Here is a 22,424-nt window from a genome sequence, read left to right as displayed (position 1 = left end):
ATATTGGTCTATGCCCAATTTCTGCTTTCCAGTTTTGTCAAGAATTTTTATGAAATAGTGAATTCTTATCCCCAAAGCTTAAATCTTTACATTTGTTAAACACAAGGTTACTATAATCATTTAGTACTGTATATTGTATGTTTACTATGTTCCACTGATCTACCTTTCTATTTCTTAATACCAGATAGTTTTGAAAATTACTGCCTTATTAGATAGTTTAAGATATGGTGCTACTAAAACTCCTTCCCTTACTTTTTTTTTCATTAATTCCTTGACCTTTTGTTTTTCCAAATGAATTTTGTTTTTTTTCTAGCTCAATAAAATGATTTTTTGGTAATTTAATTGGGATGGCATTAAATAAGTGGATTAGTTTATGTAAAATTGTCATTTTTATTACATTGGCCCTGCCTACCCATGGACAATTAATACTTCTCCAATTATTTAAATCTGACTTTATTTGTATAAAAACTGTTTTATAATTTTGTTCATATAGTTCCTGGGTTTATCTTGGCAGGTATGCTCCTAGGTATTTTATACTGTCTACAATTATTTTAAATGGAGTATCTCTTACTATCACTTTTAAAAAAATTTTAATTAATTGATTTTGAATTATCAATAATCACTTCCATAATCTTTTGAGTTTAAAATTTTTCTCCCTTTCCCTCCCCACCTCCCTCCCAAAATGATGCACAATCTGACATAGGCTATACATATATATTCCTGTTAAACATATTTTCACATTAGTGATGTTATAAGTAAGAATTGGAACCAATAGGAGGAACCACCAAAAGAGGAAACACAACACAACAGAATAAAAAAAATAGCAAATAATATGCTTTGATCTGCATTCAAACTCTGTAGTTCTTTCTTTGGATGTGGACAGCATTTTCCAACATGAGGCCTTTGGAGATGTCTTAGATCCTTGTATTGCTGAGAAGGGTTAAGTCTATCAATATTTGTAATCGCACAATGTGGCTGTTACTGTGTTCTCCTGGGTTCTGCTCATTTCACTCAGTATCAGACCATACAAGTCTTCTTCTGAATTTAGCCTGTTCATCATTTCTTATAGCACAATAGTATTTCATTACATTCATATACCACAACTTGTTCAGCCATTCCCCAATTGATGGGCATCCTCTCAATTTCCAATTCTTTGCCACCACAAAAAGAGCTGCTATGAATGTTTTTGTACATGTGGGTCCTTTTCCCATTTGTTTGATCTCTTTGGGATATAGCCCTAGAAGTGCTATGGCTGGATCAAAGGGTATGCACATTTTTGTAGCCCTTTGGGCATAGTTCCAAATTGTTCTCCAAAATGGTTGGATCATTTCACAACTCCACCAACAACGTATTAGTGTTCCAATTTTCCCACATCTCCAACATTTATCATTTTCCTGTTTTCTCATGTTGGCCATTGATTTGCATTTCTCTGATCGATAGTGATTTAGAGCATTTTTTCATATGACTATAGATGGCTTTAATTTCTTCATCTGAGAACTATCTGTTCATATCCTTGACCATTTATCAATTGGGGAATGACTTGTATTCTTATAGATTTGACTTTATTCTCTATATATTTTAGAAATGAGGCCCTTGTTAGAGAGACTGGTTGTAAAAATTCTTTCCCAATTTTCTACCTTCCTTCTAATCTTGGTTTCATTGGCTTTGTTTGTGCAAAAACTTTTCAATTTAATGTAATCAAAGTTATCCATTTTGCTTTTCATAATGTTCACTATCTCCTATTTGCTCATGAATTCTTTTGTTCTCCATAAATGTGATAGGTAAACTATTCCTTGCTCTCCCAGTTTGCTTACAATATCAGCCTTTATATCTAAGTCAAGACCCATTTTGACCTTATTTTGGTATATGGCATGAGATTTGGGTCTATGCCTAGTTCCTACCATACTCTTTTCCAGTTTTCCCAGCAGTTTTTGTCAAATACTGAGTTCTTATCCCAGAAACTGGGGTCTTTGGGTTTATCAAATAATAGATTACTATAGTAGTTATTGACTACTGTGTCTTGTATACTTAACCTATTCCACTGATCCACCTCCCTATTTCTTAGCCAGTACCAAGCAGTTTTTTTTTTAAAGGCAATTGGGGTTAAGTGACTTGCCCAAGGTTACACAGCTAGTAAGTGTCAAATATTGGGTCTGAGGTCGGATTTGAACTCAGGTCCTCCTGACTTCAGGGCTAGTACTCTATTCACTGCGCCACCTAGCTGCCCCCACAAGCAGTTTTGACGATTGCCACTTTATGGTACAATTTAAGATCTGGAATGGCTAGGTCACCTTCCCCTGAATTTCTTTTCATTAGTTCCCTTGATATTCTGGACCTTTTGTTATTCCAAATGAACCTTGTTATTATTTTTTCTAGCTCTATAAAATAATTTTTTGATAGTTTGATTGGTATGGCACTGAATAAGTAAATTAGCTTAGGTAGAATTGTCATTTTTATTATATTAGCTCGGCCTACCTATGAGCAACTCCGTGTTTTTCCAGTTATTTAGATCTGACTTTATTTGTGTGAAAAGTGTTTTATAATTGTGTTCATAGAGTTCTTGGGTTTGTTTTGGGAAGTAGACTCCTAAATATTTTATAATATCTACAGTAACTTTAAATGGAATTTCTCTGTCTCTTGCTGTTGGGCTTTGTTGGTAACATATAGAAATGCCTATGATTTATGTGGATTTATTTTATAGCCTGCAACTTTGCTAAAGTTGTTTATTATTTGAAGTAGACTTTTTACTTGATTCTCTAGGATTCTCTAAATATATCATCATATCTGCAAAGAGTGATTTACTATCACTTCTTGCAGGATGGTTTTGTTGGTGATGTATAGAAATGCTGATGATTTATGTGGATTTATTTTATATCCTGCTATTCGGCTAAAGTTATTAATTTTTCCAACTAACTTTTAGTTGAATCTCCAGGTATATCATCATATCATCTGTAAAAAGAGATAGTTTTCTTACCTCATTGCCCATTCTGATTCCTTCAATTTCTTTTTCTTCTCATTGCTATTGCTAGCATTTCTAATATAATATTGAATAATATTGTGATAATGAGCATCCTTGTTTCTCTCTTGATTTTATTGGGAAGGCTTCTAGCTTATCTCCATTACAAATAATGCTTGCTGGTGGTTTTTGATAGATGCTTCTTATTGCTTTAAGAAAAAAATCTATTTATTCCTATGCTTTCAAGCGTTTCTAATAGGAATAAGTGTTGTATTTTATCAAGATTTTCCTGCATCTATTGATATAAAATTTTTGTTACTTCGTTATTCATATAATCAATTATATTAATAGTTTTCCTTATATTAAACCATCCCTGCATTTCTGGTATAAATCCCACTTGGTCAGAATGTACAATCTTTATGATACATTATTGTAGTCTCTTAGCTAGTATATTATTTAGCATCTTTGTATCAATATTCATTAGTGAAATTGGTCTATAATTTTCTTTCTTTATTTTTACTCTTTCTGGTTTAGGTATTAAAACTATATTTATTGGGGCAGATAAGTGGCAAAGTAAATATAGCTCTGGCCTTGGAGTCAGAAGGACATGAGCTCAAATCCAGCCTCAGACACTTGCCACATACTAGCTGTGTGACCCTGGGCAAGTCACTTAACTTTATTGCCTAGCAAAAAACAAAACAAAAAAACCCATATTTGTTTCATAAAAGGAGTTTGTTTGGCAGGACTCCTTCTTTGCCTGTCATTTTAAATAATTTATTTAACATTGGAATTAGTTGATCTTTAGATGTCTGTTAGAATTCACTTGCACATGCATCCGGTCCTGATGCTTTTTTTTTTTTATTTTGGAAGCTCATTTATGGCCTTTTCAATTCCTTTTTCTAAAATAGGCTTATTTAGATATTCTACTGCTAATCTAAGGAGTTTATGTTTTTGTATGTTTTTTTCCATTTCACTTAAATTCTTAAATTTATTGGCATATGATTGGGCAAAACAATTCCTTATAACTGCTTTAATTTCATCTTCATTAGTGGTATTTTCACCCTTTTCATTTTTGATACCAGTAATTTGATTTTCTTCTCTCTCTTTTAAAAACAACAACACTGGAAAGACTTGTATGGTCTGATGCTGAGTGAAGTGAGCAGAACCAAGAGAACGTTGTACACAATAACAGCCATGTTGTGTGATGACTAATATTGATAAACCTAACCCTTCTCAGCAATGCAAGCATCTAAGACATCTTCAGAGGTGTAGTGATGGAAAATGCTATCCACATCTGAAGAAAGAACTATGGAAGTTGAATTGCTATCTTTTTTTTTCTCTTCTGTTGAGTTTTGTTTCGTCTTTCTGATGGTTCCTCCTATTGGTTTTAATTTTTACTTACAACTTCACTAATGTGAAGATATGTTTAATAGGAATGTAAATGTATAGCCTATATCAGATTGTGTGTCATCTTGGGGAGGGTGGTGGGGAGGAAGGGGGAGAAAAATTGTAAACTCAAAAGCATATGGAAGTGAGTGTTGATAAATCAAAATAAATTAATAAAATAAATAAAAAAACAAAATGACAACAATAGTTTATCTATTTTATTGTTTTTTTCCCCATAAAACCAACTTCTAGTTTTGTTTATTAATTCAATGGTTTTCTTACATTCAATTTGATTAATCTCACTTTTAATTTTTAGGATTTCCAATTTGGTGTTTAATTGGGGACATTCAACTTGTTCTTTTTCTAGTTTTTAAATTGCACCCCCAGTTCATCTGTTAGCTCTTTCTCTATTTTATTGATATAAGTAGTTAGAAATATAAGTTATTGGGAGCAGCTAGGTGGCGCAGTGGCTAGAGCATTGGCCCTGAAGTCAGGAGGACCTGAGTTCAAATCTGACCTCAAACCCAACACTTGAGACTAGCTGTGTGATCCTGGGCAAGTCACTTAGCCTCAAATTGCCTAAAAAACCTCAAACAAACAAAAAAGAAATATAAGTTTTCCTTTGATTACTGTTGTTGCTGCATCCCATAGGTTTTTGTATGTTGTCTTATGATTGTCATTCTCTTTAATGAAATTATTGTTTCTATGATTTGTTCATGAATCCACTTATTCTTTAAGATTAGTTGTTTAGTTTCCAATTAATTTTTAATTTGTGTTTCCATAACTCCTTATTAAATATAATTTCATTACATTATGATCTGAAAAGGAGGCACTTATATTTCCACTTTTCTGCATTTAACTATAAAGTTTTTATGCCCTAATATATGGCCTGTTATTGTAAAGATACCATATATCACTGAGAAAAATGTATATTCCTTTCTATTGCCATTCAATTCGTTCCAGAAATCTATCTTATCTCAAATTGTATTTATTGCCTTGACTTCTAATTTATTTTTTGTTCAGATTTATCTGAGACGGGAAGATTCAAGTCCCCCACTATCACAGTTTTGCTATCTATTTTCTTCTGTAATTTAGATCTTCCTTTAAAAATGTAGATGCTATGCATTTGATCCATATAGATTTCATATTGATATTACTTCATTATCTATGGTACCTTTTATCGTAATATAGTTTTCCTATTTATCTCTTTTATCTACTGTTTATCTATTTTAGCTTTAACTTTGCCTGAGATCATGATTGCTACCCCTGCTTTTTTTTTTAACATCTGGGAGGACGGCTGTCAATCAAGGTATGCAAGCTTAGACACATGTACTGTTTCTTCCCCTCTGTTCCTCCACTCTGATTAATTTGACAATTTCAGAGGACTAATGATGAAGCTGTCATTCACCTCTTGAAAAAGAGAGGAGATGGATTCAAGATGCAGAATAAGACATTTTTGGACACAGTCAATGTGAGAATTTATTTTGTTTGGCTGTGCATATTTGTTAAAAGGTCTTTGTTTTTCTTTTTCATTGGGGGAGGTAGCATAATAAATTCTATACTACTTGCAACCTCTCAGAACAGTATGTTGTGGTTCCATGTTCTCCTCAAAATTCTGTTGGGTCCTCTGTATCCTCAAATATTGGGTCATTTTCCTTTGTTTTGCAATATTTATTCATAGATGCCTGAACTAGTTTTCTTGACCTGGAAGCCATATTTCCTTCTGCTATTAATGGTTTACCTGCTTGTTTATTTGATTATGTTCAAGGTCTTTGAGTTTACTTCCTGAGATCTTTTGGTAATTTCAATCTATTGACTATCTTCTTTGATGGTGGCTTCCCTGGGGGCTGGATCTCAAAATTTCCTAGCTTCCTCCCATGAATGGGTCAGAATATGTCACAACAAAAGGAATACCCCAAAATGGGATTGCAGATCCACTGAAATATTTAGGTGTTCAAGACATCTTCTTTTAATATTTGACATGATTATATGTTGTTATGGTTTACCAGCCTAGATCTCTGCCCCAAGTAACTTTTGGAGGGACAGAACTGTCCTTATTGGGATGCTGTGCTCTTTGCCTCAGGTGCCACACAGGTCCTCTACACATGGTGTCCTATTCTACTCCTTTTTCTTAGTTCTCTGGCCGGCACCAGCAGTTTAGAGCATTGCCCGTTGGTACTGTGAGACTGATTCCTGTAGCTTGGGTCTCCAAGATTCTGGGAGGAGGGCTGTCAATCAAGGTATGCAAGCTTAGACACATGTACTGTTTCTTCCCCTCTGTTCCTCCACTCTGACTAATTCGACAGTTTTAGAGGACTAATGAGAAGCTGTCATTCACCTCTTGAAAAAGAGAGGAGATGGATTCAAGATGCAGAATAAGACATTTTTGGACACAATGTGAGAATTTATTTTGTTTGGCTGTGCATATTTGTTAAAAGGTCTTTGTTTTTCTTTTTCATTGGGGGAGATAGGATGACAAGGGCAGTAGGGTAGCAAAAAATATAAAAAAGTCATGAAGCATCTTTTTAAAAAATGCAAAGGAAGGCCATAAAGAAGATAAGCAAGATAACTTTGAAAGTTACAAGTTGAATTTATATGCTCAAAAGGAAATGCAAGCTGCATATAACAGATCTGGATTTCATTTACAATTCTTTTTCTATCCCACTATGCATATGGAAATATCCATTTTATTTGGTGTTAAATTAGGACTCAACAAAATAGAAAAAGATCCCTTTCACCTCAAAATGTGTCATCCTTTAAGTGGCTCAAGCAGCTTTTTATTTCAGTATTAATAGTGGACTCAGTTGAGTGACTCCTCAGGAAGACACTGTTCTATCCCATTTTCATGGGGCAGGGTGGTTAGGGTAAGAAAAGTGGGGAGAATAAGAAAGGTCTTTGGATCCATTTTTCTTGTCAACTAGGGTAGAAGTTTCATTTTAATCTACTATAAGGTATCATCTACTTGTATGACTATAAGCAAGTCACTTAACTTCTCTAAGCCTCAGTTTCATCTTCTGCAAAATGATGATAATATATGCATAATGGTGATAATACCTAATGGTTTTTGTGAGGCCCAAATAAGGTCATGTATATAAAGTGCTTTAGTCATTATTATGCAAATGCAGATCCTAGAAGAGGTTTCCCCATTCCTTAGTAGAGAAGATTATGGTGCATTCTCTACCTATCAGGTTTTCTGGCACAGAGAAACTTTACTTAACGTACCATTATACTGTGTGCCATAAAATCAAAACCAATCCTGCTTTGTTAAACAAAGGAGTGCATAAATAAGAGAAAACATGGGTGCTGCTTTATGTTTAATTTTAATCAGTTTTACAGAGTCACCAAAACCATTTATAAATCAAAGAATATAACTTGCTCTAAATTTGAATTAAGTGGCAGTATTTGTAATGACTACCTTTAAACTCTCAAGGAAGTGGCTTTTAAAAAATAAAACAATTCTAACAATAGGTTCTAAAGTAAGATTGTAAAGTACAAAAAATGGCAGACTGGAAGTTTACTTTCTTTATCCCACAAAAGTCTGAAAAATGAAAAAAATTCACATTTCCTTAAGAAAAAACAAAAAGCAAAATCAGACAGTTATCAGAAGCATTCTGATTCAGCATACAAAAGTTGGGAAGAGGTAGAAGCTGCTCTTTGATTCTAACATTCTTACCGCAGCTTTCTAAGGAGCAGACACAGCATCTCCCTTTTTTCCTAAGTGCTTTGCTTTCTTTTTGTGCAGCTTCTAGTTACAATTGGCATTCGAGAAAAATGAACAGTTGTTTTGGCTTTTAAAGCATTTTTGAGGTATTTGAAAATTGATTGTAGGCTTGTAGAAGGTGCTAAGCTATGATTTTCTGTACCAGCAGAAACCTTTGGACAATCCATTTTTAAAACAGTGGCTACAGGTTTATCCAATGGCTTGTGGCTTGTTATCCATTCTCGACAGTGGTGCTTTATCCATGCTAATAGCTGTGTGTCATTTCCCAGCTGGTGCTCTACATGGTGTGCAGAATCAATAAGGGCTACAGCATATACTTTGTTCATTACTTCCCACTTTTTCTGAACAAGTAGGTCCATGAAAACCAAACCTCCATAACCATGGACAATGAAAGCTACGTTCTTGGCTGCACTTTTCAAAATGAAATGATTCCAGATGTAGGCAGTATGTTCCTCAGGTGTACTACTGTATTTTTTAGGAATGCATTGGGCAACCTTAGACAAAGAAAATGGGTTCCCAGGCTGAAACATTTCTGTGGAAGATGACTCAACAGTGTATCCTAGAGGACTCTGACACTCTTTTTCTAGCTTTAAATCCATGAAATTATCATTGGGATTTAAAACAATGATACCATAATCTGATTGCAATGCTAGTTGAATACAAGGTATTTGACTTCCATGTTGCAGGCCATGACGAACTATGGTCTGTTGACTCCACTGCCCAGCCCGAAAAACTCCATGGTCTTGAAGGAGAACAAGAAGAAGGGAAGGATTAGTTAAGGCATTCTCACTCATGAAAAAGAAGCTCCTTGGTTCCATGACAGCCTGGATTGGGATATATACTTTGTGTAGTTTGCATACTTTCTCCAAGAGCTCATAAATGTAACATTCAAGCAAATGGCCAAGGGCCTGGTAGCGCTTGCTATTTCTCTCAAGAGTATTTTTGTAATAATTAAAGACAAAGGGCTCATGTGTTTCTGTGTGTCTTAATTCAGCCTTTTCATTGAAGTCATATTTAAGTTCTTCCATATATGCTGACTGCTTCATGAATTTTTGGAAGCTCAACTCCTGTGTTATCAGGAACCACTAGAAACAAACAAAAAAATACATATATATATATGTGCGTGTGTGTGTGTGTGTGTGTGTGTGTGTGTGTGTGTGTGTGTGTGTGTGTTCAAAAATGTGTTTTTAACCTGAAAACTTTTTTCCCCATGAAAAAAATTCTTTCCTGGGATCAAGTGAATATTTTAGGAAGTATTATATTATGTTACATTATGTTATTAGTCTGAGACAAAATTCCCACCTCCCAAATCATTGTGGATTTGGGGGATACATGTAAAGTTGGCTAAGGATCAGGAAATGGATGGTCAAAATACCTGATAGCTATTTGTTATTTAGCATATCTATTAATGCATAATTTATTTTTTACAGTTAAAAAATCTGGCTATTCCTTCAGATTTGGTTCTTGTAAGATTTGAATTAATACATATTTTCCTGCTTTAACTGGGTAAGTAATGCTTTATACTATGAGATGAAGAAAGTAAAGGCCAATTTTAGAAGCCCTCTATGTCTGGGGGAGGGACAAACACAAGCTCATAAAACAGTAGATACTGACAGCTTATTGAAATTTATTTGCAAGGCTGAATTAGGGGACCATTACTATTGGGTAATAGGTATCTTACTGCTGTGAAAGATTTCTCAAGGAACACAGACTATACTTTTTTCTTTACATCACTATTGCATAACAGTGTTGGGAATACAGTAAGCATTTAATAAACACATGGTGAATTGAATTCATGCATTTTTGAGGTGCACAAAATCTCCTAGAGAATATAATTACATGGGGAGGAACCAGATGAATCAATATCACCAACCCTGTAAATATCAAACCAATTCCTTCTCACTAGAACTTCTTTCTTAGGATTTCATCTGCTTACCATTCCCACTTCTCTCAAGCACATCAAGATGTATAAGTGAATGTAGAGACAACACAATTAAAATCAACATGAAGTAAGACACAAATAGTTCTAGCAGGCTTAATTTTTTTCTTTCTTTGGGGGGGAGGTGAGGCAATTAGGGTAAAGTGACTTGCCCAGGGTCACACAGTTAGTAAGTGTCCAGTGTCTGGTCTTCTGGATTTGAACTCAGGTCCTCCTAACTCCAGGCCCTAGGTGCTCTATCCACTTTGCCCTCTAGCTGCCCTCCAAGCTTAATTTCTTCAAGGACTGATTAGGATGGTCCCTCAAGGTTCAAAGAATCATTTGCCTATTGGTCTTAATACTAGCTAGCAATTAATCTTTTTTCTCCCCAATTCCTTCTAAATACCTACCTAATATAACAATTTTGAGAAGAATAAACAAAAATTGTAAAAGTATAGGAGCATATTTTTAGCGGAAAAAAATTGAAATCAGGTTCTTTATTTAACCTGTGAAACTGTAAACTCATTGAGGGCTGAGACTCTTGTTTTTGTCTTTGTATTCCTAGTGCCTGAGAGGCAGCCTGGCCTAGAAGATAGTGAGCTGGCCTGGAGTCAGGAAGCTCTGAGTTCAAATTCTGCCTCTCCCAAATACATGATGTACATGTACATACATGATGGCTTTTACACACACACACACACACACACACACACACACACACACACACACACACACACACACACACGGGGTGTGTGTGTGTGTGTGTGTGTGTGTGTGTGTGTCTCTCTCTCTCTCTCTCTCTCTCAAACTCAAATAAACAGTTATTTAACCTTTTAGTGTTTTAGGTAACTATGTTACCAATGTAGTTGCAGAGAAAGGGATGACCTGCTTTGGAAGAAGGAGTAGACTATGAGCTAGCTACTTGAAAGCAAGTACTGTTTTTTGCCTTTCTTTGTAACCCTAGTTACTTAGTATACTAAATAATATATATACTACTATAACTAGTACTTAGCACTTAATTGATGCTTGTTGATTTGATTAGTTGATCTCCTATATCAATATCCTTATTTCTTTCCCCTGTACTTAGCACATGGTAAGCGCTTAACAAGTGTTTGTTGAATTAACTTTGGACTTATATTCTCTAATTTTCTGCCCTGGAAAAGAAATACTGCTATGGTTGGTAAAAGAACTGTTGTATTCTACTCTAGATATAGCCAGTTGGGATTCAAGTGAGTGAAGCAAAAGCAAAAAAGTTTGTTCAGAATATCTGAAACAAGAATAGTTTTTTGTGGTGATATCTTAAAAAAAAACTGTATTACCTAGTTTTCTTACTTTCAGCAGTTGCTATCAATAATTTTATGACATCAATATAAATTTCTAGGAAAAGAGGAGTAGACAAAAAAAAAAGGAAGTGACTTGGTCACAGTAACCAATAAAATCTATGACTAAGGTTGAACTAGAATCCATGTCCCCTGCTTGTGGTCAAGTACCTTGCTATTTAATTATTCTCCTCTAAGTAATAGGAATTATGTATAAGCACTTCAACGTGAAACTCCATGAAAAAAAGATCTGTCATTAAAAAAAAACAAAAACAGAATTAGTAATCTGGGACTAAAACAGAACTATTATACTTCCAATAAGGAATGTAATTATGTATTGGGCAACAGCAGTTATCCTGCCTATCTACTTTTATTATTCCATTAATCAGTATGAAACAATAGCTAATACTATTATATAAAAATAAATGTGAAGAGTGAACTATAGAATTGAAGACTGAGGAAGTGCTTAGTATTTCTTAACAAAGAGGAAGGAATTATCTTTGAATGATAGTGAACAGCTTTTTTCTCCATTATTACTCCTGATTAAACAAGGTGTGAATTCAAAGGAGTGTTATCATTTAGATATTAGAAAAAAAACTTTCTAAATGTCTGTAACATTCATAGTCAAGATTTTAAAGATAAGGGTGAACAATTTGAGAACAAAAGGCCAGCAGTTATCTGGTATTGTTTAAATTCCAGCTTTGCTCAATTAATCTAGAAAGGCATTCTATTTCATATGTTTGTTTTGACTGTCAGTCTGATTAAGAAGTTGAAAAATATCCCCCAAAGCACATGTAAACTTACTTACATTCATGTTATGCTTCAAACAAATTCACTTCCATTCAGAAAAGACTTCCTGCAGATTTCATTTAGTACTACTCAAAGGAATCTGTTAATTGACAACATGAAGTGAATTATAAATTTTAGCCAGCCAATATAGCTTTAAATGATTAAAATAATTAAAATAAAAATACTAATTACTAAAATAATGTCTTGCCTACAAATAAAATTTAAAGAAACCTAAGAATTTTGACATTAATAGTATACAACAATAAAACAATTATTCTATTTATCATAATAATGGTAAGAAGTTTAGTCTATTTCCCCAACTCAAAATTGAGTTTATCAATTTCTATCTTCAAATTGTTTACAGGGAAACAGTGTTATAAAATGTGAGATGTGGAATCTGTAAAAGATAGAACTTTATTTTCTCAACTATATTATTAATGTAATTATCCACTTTTCCTTTTTTAATGCATTTGCTTTTGCCAGAATATCTCAAAAACCCTTTCAGGTGAAGATTCTATGTTTTATAAATGAGGAAATAGATCTTTTTAAATGAATTGTTTGCTCAAGAGATTGGAAAAAAATTAAAATCACTAACTTCAAAATCCCTTTTTTCTTTTAAATTTCACAAGTATAGAGAATATAAAATAATAATAACCAACAGATAAGCTGTAAGGAGAATAACGAGGCAAAAATTCTAAAATTTAAAAGCTACAGTTTTCAGTAAAAGCCGAACAAGACCACTCACTGGAATTTATTCATAGTACTTTGATTGGTTCCTCTGGCTTATATAAATCTTTAAGAAACATCTAAGTTTGGCTGAAAACATTTGATTAACTTCTTAAGCTCAAGTTTCTTGCAAGTACATTTCTTATCCTTAATATGGTAAACTTTCAGAACTCAATCAATGCTACTTGTTTCCTCCTATTAATTTTCCCATCTCTGTATTTGCAATTAATTTGGCCACCAAGATACCCCTTTAGTAATTCAAGACAGCATTAGATACCATAATATATAATGAAACTCTTAAAAAGGAAATTTATAAGAAATCTAGAATATGGATGTTTTTCCATTATGAAATCCCACTCATATTGTTACACCTTAACATTTAATGCAAAACTATCACATTTTAAGATGATACAGATTCGAATTCCAATTTATTTTTTCTGAATTTTCTTGGATTGTATTAAAATCACAAATAGGTATCTTGAAAAATGGATGTTTTATTTTCACAGTATTTCTCAAGTGGCACTTTTTACAGCTGATTGTTCCTGTTTATTTCTGCATATTTTCTCACTTAAAATGAAAGAAATGTATGATCCAGTTCATTATGTCTAAAAGACATGATTTAAATTCATAGAATATCAGTTAGAAGGGGCCTCAGAGATCCTCTAATACAACTTGCTCTTTTTATAGATTGAAAAACTGATGGCCAGAGAAGTTAAGTGATTTTCTAAAGATCACAAAGTAATAGTAGTAGTAGTAGTAGTAGTAGTAGTAGTAGTAGTAGTAGTAACAATAATAATAGCAGTAGCTGTCATTTATACAATGTTTTAAGATTTTTGAAGTTTTGCTGATATCTTATTTTTACATCAGTCATGTCTGAATATATATCTCTCCTCATCCACCACACCTACCTTGCTTCCTTTGTAACAAAGAAAAAACAATAGTTAAGTAAAAACAACTGACACAATGATCTAGTACTTTAAGAACTGTCATGTGCTTCATAATCTTGTGAGGCTGGGGGTATTAATTTGTAACATACCCTTACAGATAAGGAAACTGAAACTTAGAGAAGTTGGCTTATTCATGGTCACATGGCTAGCATCAGAGTGAAATTCAAACTCAGGCCCTCTGATTCCAAATCCAGTGCTTATTCCACTATACTATACTGATTCCAAATCAATTAGACTAAAACAACAACAACAAAACTATGATTTCATCAAGTCCCAGAATAGGAATTCTTCAACGACTTTCATAACTATGAAAAAGAGATGGGTTTAACAATTCATATGAAGAATGCTTACTATTGCTATTATACCATGTATTTAAACTGTCAATCCATTGAATTATTCCATCAACATAGTACCTATATTTTCCACAGATACTTTAAATGGGCAATGGACCAATTTTAAGATTGAATGGGAGAAAATGAATGGGCTTGATTGTATTTGGGAAACTGGGTAGTACTTTCTTTGAGCCCCAGCTGCTAAAATATATATATTTTTAGACCTTGATATTGTCCAGTTAGGCTATATTGTTATGGCTCAAGGAAAATCACAATCTCTTAAGAACAAAAATTGTGGGTAATCCAAAGTGCAAGACAGACTCATGTTAAGGGTTACCCACAATGAACTGCATACAAAAATGGTATTAAAAAGTATCATTTAGGAAATGTATGTTTGTAAAAGGAAAATGGGTCACTCACATAGGAATAGGAGAATAAATAATAGCCTGGATTCTACTGTTAAATACCTGGAAGGCCTCTAGTGCTTTGGGTAGGTTTTATTGAAGAATTTATGAGAGGACATGGACAAAAATCACAGATTGAGAAGACATAGATGTGTTGTGATCTGCACTAATGGGTGGGTATACTCCTTTCCATTCCTCCTGCTCTGTGTTGGCTATCCTGAAGGCAAAATGGTGTGGTAAATAGTGTACTGGGACTTGAAGTGAGGAAGAACTAGGTTCAGACTTTACCTCAGATAACTTGCTTTTGTGATCCTGGGAAAATCCCTTAACCTTGCTTACCCTCAGTTTCCTCATATGTTAAATGGGGATGATAATGCCTGTAGCATCATCTTATAGGTTTTGAATACAATAATATATGTAAAGCATTTTCCAGAGCCTAAAGTACTACTATGAAAATGTATTCATAAATAGAAATCATAAAATGGGGATAATAACATTACCACTTACCTCCCTGGTTGGTTGTGAGCATCAAATGATATATGTAAAGTGCCTTGTAAACCTTAAAGTGTTATATTAGTGTCAGTTATTATTATTATTAGTATTAGTATTAAAAGTAGTGATTATGGGAAACAAGCCCAGGTAACCTGAATGACCATGCTTAGGTGGCTGCAGAGGGCTGCCTTAAAGACCCATGGAGAGGGGAACCTGGTATGTGGGGAGAAGAGGCCTCAGGCTGTGAGATCCTCTTTGACCCAAACTGGTCCTTGGTCTCTGCCTGGAATGGAAGATGACAGAACCTATGCATTCCTGGTCATCAGGCAAGGTTCTGTGAATTCAGAGCTTAGCAGGAAGTGGAACACAAAGTCCCTTGTCACTCCATTAAACCTGGATATAATCAATTAATCAACAAGCATTTCATAAGCTGCGTGTCAGGCCCTGTGCTAGGTACTGGTGATAAAATTATAAAGAATGAAACAATCCCCACTTGGAACTAGAACAAGTATCTCAGGCTAACACAGGGTGGGTCTAGTGTTTCCACCAGCTGCAGGGTAGGCTTCAAGAATTCTTACTATTAGAACAGCTTAGTCTGCGAGCTAAAGAAAACACTTCATCTATGAAGTAGTTAAAGCAGAGACTGTCTTTTCTTTGTATTCTCAGCGCTTAGCACAGTGTCAGTCAGCCCTTAAATCAGTGCTGATTGATTACTGCTTGAGAGTAACGATGTGCAGGAAGGAACAAGAGCCAGCAAGGAAGCTTAAATCCCCCGTCTCTTGCCGCGTCTGCAGGGGCCCCGGGGAAAGTTTGCTCAAGGGTGAATGCTATTTTTGTGAGTTTCCGAGTCCTGTTTTCTTGGCTATGTAAATACATGTGTAGAAGAAGTCTGGACCCAAGAGCCTGATCAGCTCGAAAGTCAAATCGACAAGGCCATAGATTGGGACGAATACATTCTTTCTGAAGAACTTTGATAGTGTCTCTTATCTAGATATCGAAGACCAAGCCCAAGGAGAAGTTTCATGACATTCCCATGGTCTAACTGGGCGGGCGTATTCCAGATGAGGAAACTCTGGAATCAGCTCAACCGGGTGAACTCAGGACTTTCCTTTCCTGAACAGAAATACTGGAAACATAACGAGTTTCAAGAAGACGAGCATGGGTGATGAGTTATAGTTAACTATAGATGGAGATAACTTAGTTGACTGTTCTAAAACAAAATCTCCTTTCACAAGTTTGGCCGGCTGTCTACACATGACAATCGGAAGGGGCGTGTGGGGGTGTGTACACACCACATATCCCACCCTTGCCTTCCCGGAGCAATCTCTGGCCGTCGCCTCTGCGCTCGCACAGGTTCGGGCGAGGCTGTCCCCGGGGCTGCTAGGGGGGTCCCGAAGTTCCCCCCACCCCCACCCCGTGGCGGACTTCTTTCCCCCCTCCCCCCAAACCTTTCACCCCGGCTCCTGATACTCTTTTCTTTTTTCTGAGAAGCATACACATTTACCCACAGCGGAGACGAAAGCAAGCAGCCCTTTCAGCTCAGGAGGCGGGCGCCCGGCATCCGAGAAAGACGCGGAAACGCCCAGTCTGGGCGGGCTTGCGAGGGGAAGGTTTGGGACCGGAGAGGGAGGACTGGAGGGGGCAGGAAGGGAAGTGTTCTATTTCCGGTCCGGGAGCGGCCTCGGGCTGCTGCGCAGACGCACGGGCCCGCTCTTCCAGTCCTTCCTTCCTCTAGCTCCCCTCTCCCAGCCCCCCTCCCCCGGCCCCGGCCCTGGCCCCGCTGGTTCTTCTGCGCTTTCCGTGGTGCTGCTGCCGCCGCCGCCGCCCCAGCTGCACCGGAGGACATGGAGAGGAAGGCGAGGTCTGCGCGATCCGGGGGTCGGTGGCCCTTACCGGGTGAGAAACATTCAAAAGGGGGTGGGACGGTTGTTCCACCGAGAGAAGGGGAGTTTGCGGGGCAGCGGTCGTGGAGACGCGGGAGTGTGAGAGAGAGAATGGCGGGGATGGCCCGGGACCGGCCCGAGCGGGGCTCCCCAGAGGGGAAGCCCGGGCCGCCTGCGCCCCCGCGAGCCCCCGCGAGCTTCCGCCGGCTCTGCGCGAGCTGTCACCCGGCGGGGGGAGGCTCCGTCTCCGCCCGGTCGCCGGGGAGCCCGGGAGCCCGGCTCTTGGCTCGGCGGCGGCGGCGGCGCGGGCTGGCGGGAGAGGCTGTCATCTGGAGGCCTGTCATCCCATCCCCGGCCCCGCCACGCCTCCCTCTCGGATCTCCCGCGAGCCCGGGCTGGCTCGCAGACTCGTCAGCGGCAGCCCCGCGCCGGGGCCGGGTACTCCGAGTTTTGCCTCCGTCTCGCCGCTTCCCCTTTTGTTCTCCGGGCTTGGGCGCCCGGCGTTTGGTACGCCCCAAGAAAGAAGTGACACTTTGTTTTTCTGTCTAAACCAATAGAAATAAACGGTATTTTATGAAAAAGTTCTCCCTCCCCCCAGCTTCATTTCCTGGGGTCCTCCTTCTACCTCATCCCTTCGTTCCTTTCATCTGAAAGTATTTATGTTCTTTGGCTACCTTGAAGACAGGGTAATAATATTGTTACTGATCTAGTTTCTCTTCTGCGAACAGTCGGGATGTTTATTCAATTCTGAAGTCTGTCAAGAAGTTTGAAATGCAGGTGCCTTTCGGTTTGTGTACCATCCTTTTTTTTTTTAATCTAATTTAATTTTTTTTTCAGTCAGCCAAAACTTATCTTCTGTCCCTCCCACCTCATTCCCCACTCCATGAAAACGAAAGAACAGCAGACCCTTGTTATAAATATGTATAGTCAAGCAAATCAAATTTCCCATTGGTCCTGAACAAAAGAAAATACACACTCCTCGTTCTGTATCTTTGAGTCTTTCACCTATCAGGAGGTGGGTAGCACATTTCATTATTAGATCTCTGTAATCCTGGTTGTTCATTACCCTGAGTTCCTAAGTCTTTCGAAGTTGTTTGTCTTTACAATATTGTCATTGTATACGTTATTCTCTTGGTTCTGTTCACTCAGCATCAGTTCATAAAAGTCTTATTAGGTTTCTCTGAAACCATGCACTCCATCTTTTCTTTTTTTAATTAATTAATTAATTAATTAATTAATTTTTAGTTTTCAACATACACTTCCATAAGCTTTTGAGTTTTAAATTTTCTCTCCCTCCCTCAAAACAAAACAGAAGAAAAAGAGTAAATCGTATGCTTCGATCTTCATTCAGACTCCATAGTTCTTTCTCTGGAGGGGGATAGCATTTTCTATCATGAGGCCTTTTGAGATGTCTTAGGTCCTTGCATTGCTGAGAAGAACTAAGTCTATCAAAGTTAGTCATGGCACAATGTGGCTGTTACTGTGTACAACTTTCTTCTGGTTCTGCTCACTTCACTCGGCATTGGTCCATACAAGTCTTTCCAGGTTTTTCTGAAGTCTGCTTGCTCATCATTTCTTATAGCACCACAGTCGTCTGTCACATTTCCATATCATAACTTATTTAGTCAGTTTCCAATTCTTTATCATCTCAAAAAAAGCTGTAACTATTTTTGTGCATCTCTTATTTAGTCTGTTTTGTTTACAACTAATCCTTTCCTTAATTTACCGTCCCTCTAATTTCTCTTTTTCCTTTCTTCCCTTTCCCTTCTATTTCCATGTTGAGTAAAATGTTTTTCTGTACCCAACTGTGTTTATTCTTACCCCTTTGATCAATTCAAATGACAGTGAGTTTCAAGTGTCAGCCCCTCTTTCCACCCCTTCCTTTTGTTTGTATAGACTTGTACTTGCTGTATCAGATTATGTGAGATAATTTTCCTAAACCTTCCTGACCCCTCCCCCTTTCTATCCATATCCCTCTTCTTCCCTCTTACCATTCCTTTAAGATCGAAATGTACCGGTGAAATGGATAGGGCACCTGCCATGGAATCAGGAGGAGTTGAGTTCTAATGTGGCCTGAGACACTTACTAGCTGTGTAATGCTGGGCAAGTCACTCAACTCTAATTGCCTTATTGAGCACCGCTCCACCCCCCTCCCAAAAAAAAAACCCAACAAAAACATCAAGACATAACAGAACCACTCCCAGGCCTTCTGTCTAATTAAGACTCCCTCTATTAAGACACCACTGATGATGATAGAGTTCAGAGGGGACATATAAATCATCTCCCTATAATAGAATGTAAGCAGTTTATTTTTATTTATTCACTTGTGACTGTTCGTTCGTATTTACGTTTTTATGTTTCTCTTAATTCTTGTGTTTGAACTTTAAAGTTTTTATACAACTCTGGTCTTCTCATGAAAAATATTTGAAAGCCTTCTGTTTCATTAAAGGTTCATCCCCCCCCCCATATGATTATAATCAGTTTTTCTGGGTATATTTTTCTTGGTGTAAGCCTATATCATACTTTGCTTTCTGAATATCATATTCTCAGGCCTCCCCTCCTTTATAGTGGTAGCTGCTAAATTGTATTTGATTCTGACTGTGGCTCCTTGGTGCTTGAGTTCTTTGTGCCTACTTTCAGTATTTTTGCTTTGCTGTGGAAACTCTGAATTTTGGCTGTATTGTTCCTGAGAGTTTTAATTTCGGGTTTTCAGAAGTTATCCCATAGATTTTTTCTTTTTATACTTGGCCCTTTGGTTCTAAGAGATCTGGGCAGTTTTCAAGATTTCTTGAAATAAGATATCTAGGTTCTTGTTCTGGTCATGGCTTCCAGGTGGTGGTCCAATTCGTCTTTATTTTTTCTCCTTGATCTGTTTTCCAGGTTAGTTGTTTTTGCTGCAAGATGCTTTACAATTTCTTCTATTTTTTCAGTCTTTTGACTTTGTTTTGATGTTTCTTGTTGACTTTGTTATAATATTTTTTGTTGTCTGTTTGGTCCATTGTAATTTTTAGGGACTTTGTTGCTTGGGCAAGGTTTCGCATTTCTTATACCCAAGCTGTTAATTCCCTTTCCAATTCTTTCTTCCATAACTGTCGTTTCTTTTCTCCCCCCCCCCACACATTTAACTTATGAAAACATTTAAAAACTCTTAAAAAAACAAAACCAAACCTCTTGCTTCATCTCATCTAGGAGTTCTAGTTGAATTTATGCCCAAACTGTATTTGTTTTGGAAGTTTTGTTTGTGGATGTTTTGGGGTAATTTTCTTCCTCTGAGTTTGTGTCTTGAGTGTCCCTGTCCTCATAATAGCTTTTTTTGGTGGGATTTTTATTTGCTCATTTTTTTTCCAGCCTTTTTCTTCTCTTTGAACTTTACATTTGGGTGGAGGAGCTCTGTGAATGTTTGAATGGAAGATCTCCTGTTGTTGCTTTTGTGAGGATATTGAGTGCTTTATTATTCCAGTCTCTTGGGGACAGCTCAGAATAGGGACCTGAAAGCTTTTGGTGTTCTCAAAATGGTCTGATCCAGGGCAAAGTCTGATTGTTATCCTCCTTGTTTGAGCTTTGCAAGTTCCTGACCTGGATTTGGGTCTGAGCAACAGTACATTGCTACTAGATTCACTCACTACTAGCCAGCTATAAAGCTACATGGTAAAGTGGATAGTGCTGGGCTGGGCCTGGCACCAGGAAGACTCATCTTACTGGCCTCAGATACTTACTAGCTATGTGACCCTGGGCAAGTCACTTAAGCTGGTTGGCCTCAGTTTCCTCATCTGTAAAATGAGCTGGAGAAGGAAATGGAGAATCACGCCAGTATCTTTGCCAAGAAAATCCCAAATGGGGTCATGAAGAGTCTGACACGACTGAAACATGACTGAACCACAACAACAAAGCTCTTCTGGTTCAGAGTGACAGAACTGTAGGCTTCCCTTTCGTCTGGGATTCCTGCCCTAGCTATTTCTCTGCAGTCTTTAGATTATGTTGGATGCTAGAAATGAGACCCTACTCTGTTCCTGAGGTTTGAGTCATACTGCTACTGATTGTTTCTGACTTTTCTTCTTGCTAGTTCCACGGGCTAAAACCCATGACTACTCCTCACATTCAGACTACTGCCCATGGGTGCAGGCTTCCTCCTTAGTACACCCTGGATTGATGACCCAGAACTGGGTAGTGAGTGACAAAGCTGCCAGTTGGTCCTTGTTCCTGTAGCCTTCACAGGGTGTCGGTCCCTCATTCAGGGTCTGGTACTTTGCCTTGCTGTGTGTACAGCCTGGACCCTCATTCATTCTCTGGGCACAAGAATGCCCTGTTTGGCTTATTCGTGATCAAATCCTATTCCCAGTGTCAACAGACTTCTCTCTCTGTCTCCCTATGTCAATCTGGGTTGGAAAAAATGACTAATTGTAGCTTTTTTTCTTGGATTTCCTGATTAGAATTTGGTCTAGTGTATTTTTTAGTTCTGGAGGAGTTTAGGGGTAGGGAGGAACTCTCTGTATTTCTTCCTTACCATCTTGGCACTGTCTCTGTACTATATGTATGCTTCATCAAATGAAAATATGTAAAGTAGTAAAGTATTAAAGTGTTATATAAATATTAAAAATCAGAAAATTGGTAAATGCAGTTAACAACTAATGTCCCCAGCATGCTTGCTGGCTAATAGATATTTACTGAGTCTATTCTGAGGGTACTCCTGGTCAGTGTGCAAGGTACTTTGAGATATATGAAACAGGTCTAGGGTAGGATCTTTTCCTCAAGGAGCTTCCAGTCTACTTGGGGAAGCAAAATGAACACATACAAAGCAGTATGTCTGATTCAATTTTTAAAGTCTAATTTTTAAAATAAATTTTTATTGCTATCTTTTGTACAACTCATGCCTGACCAAGAATCCGTTCTACAACATCCTCAGTACATGATTGTGTAGCCTTTACTTTAAAAATTGCAAGACAGAAAAACCCAATACCTCCTGAGGTATCACATTTCACTTTGGGTTAGTTCTGATGAAGTTTTTCTTTATATCAAACCTAAATATACTACTCTATAGCTTCTACCCTAATTCCTAGTTCTGCCCTTTGAGGTTTAGCAGAACAAGTCTAATGTTTCCATTTGAAATCTCTTCAAATACTTGAAGACAGCACTCATGTTTCCCCACAAGTCTTCTTTTCTCTATGTTAAATATTCCCAATTCTTTTGAACCTTGAAGGCAGGGACAGTTGGTGTTGGCTTTTGTTTGTATTCTTAGTGTTCAGCACAGTGCCTAGCACTTATTAAGGGCTTAGTACTGTTGACTTGTTGAATTGTGTCAAGATTTTCACATCGTGTCTTCTCTGTTATGGATGCCCTCTAGCTTATCAGTATTCTTCCTTTATCACTGCTCTTCCTCAAACATCCATGGTTGGAACTGAAGATACTGTACTCTGGATGTGGTTTGATAAGAGCATAGTACAGTTAATCAACAAGCATTTATTAAGTATCTCCTATGTGGCAGGCACTGTGCTAAGTGATGGAGGGGGAGGGGAATATAAGAAAATAAAAAAACCCAATTCTGGCTCTTTAAGAG

The 22,424-nt window shown here is 37.3% G+C and overlaps 2 protein-coding genes across 5 annotated transcripts in view; one reads left to right on the top strand and one right to left on the bottom strand.

Annotated features, from left to right (window-relative positions):
* Window positions 1-7,643: 7,643 nt before the first annotated feature.
* LOC110217476 (putative protein ARB2BP) lies at window positions 7,644-16,583 on the bottom strand. 2 transcript variants are annotated; one of them, XM_020999866.2, is made up of 3 exons: window positions 16,496-16,583; window positions 12,106-12,186; window positions 7,644-9,148 (listed from the first exon to the last, which is right to left on the bottom strand). In XM_020999866.2, the coding sequence occupies exons 2-3, from the start codon at window positions 12,109-12,111 to the stop codon at window positions 8,057-8,059; spliced, it is 1,098 nt and encodes a 365-aa protein (XP_020855525.1). In that variant the 5' UTR covers window positions 12,112-12,186; window positions 16,496-16,583; the 3' UTR covers window positions 7,644-8,056. The 2 variants fall into 2 exon arrangements, with proteins under 2 accessions (XP_020855525.1, XP_020855526.1); XM_020999867.1 differs by having other exon boundaries at window positions 16,492-16,581.
* A 149-nt stretch (window positions 16,584-16,732) lies between these two features.
* SENP7 (SUMO specific peptidase 7) overlaps window positions 16,733-22,424 on the top strand; it is a 158,889-nt gene continuing 153,197 nt past the window's right edge. For all 3 annotated transcript variants that reach the window (XM_020999860.2, XM_020999859.2, XM_020999856.2), the window contains exon 1: window positions 16,733-16,883. In XM_020999860.2, coding sequence (XP_020855519.1) covers window positions 16,832-16,883 — 52 coding nt within the window. In that variant the 5' untranslated portion in view covers window positions 16,733-16,831. The remainder of the gene's footprint in view (window positions 16,884-22,424) is intronic.

This window comes from Phascolarctos cinereus, unplaced genomic scaffold (genome assembly GCF_003287225.1).
Source record: "Phascolarctos cinereus isolate Bilbo 61053 unplaced genomic scaffold, phaCin_HiC Scaffold_726;HRSCAF=1367, whole genome shotgun sequence".
Taxonomy (NCBI): Eukaryota; Metazoa; Chordata; class Mammalia; order Diprotodontia; family Phascolarctidae; genus Phascolarctos; species Phascolarctos cinereus.
The sequence above is the reverse complement of the archived record's forward strand: the minus strand, read 5'-3'. Positions and strand labels throughout refer to the sequence as shown.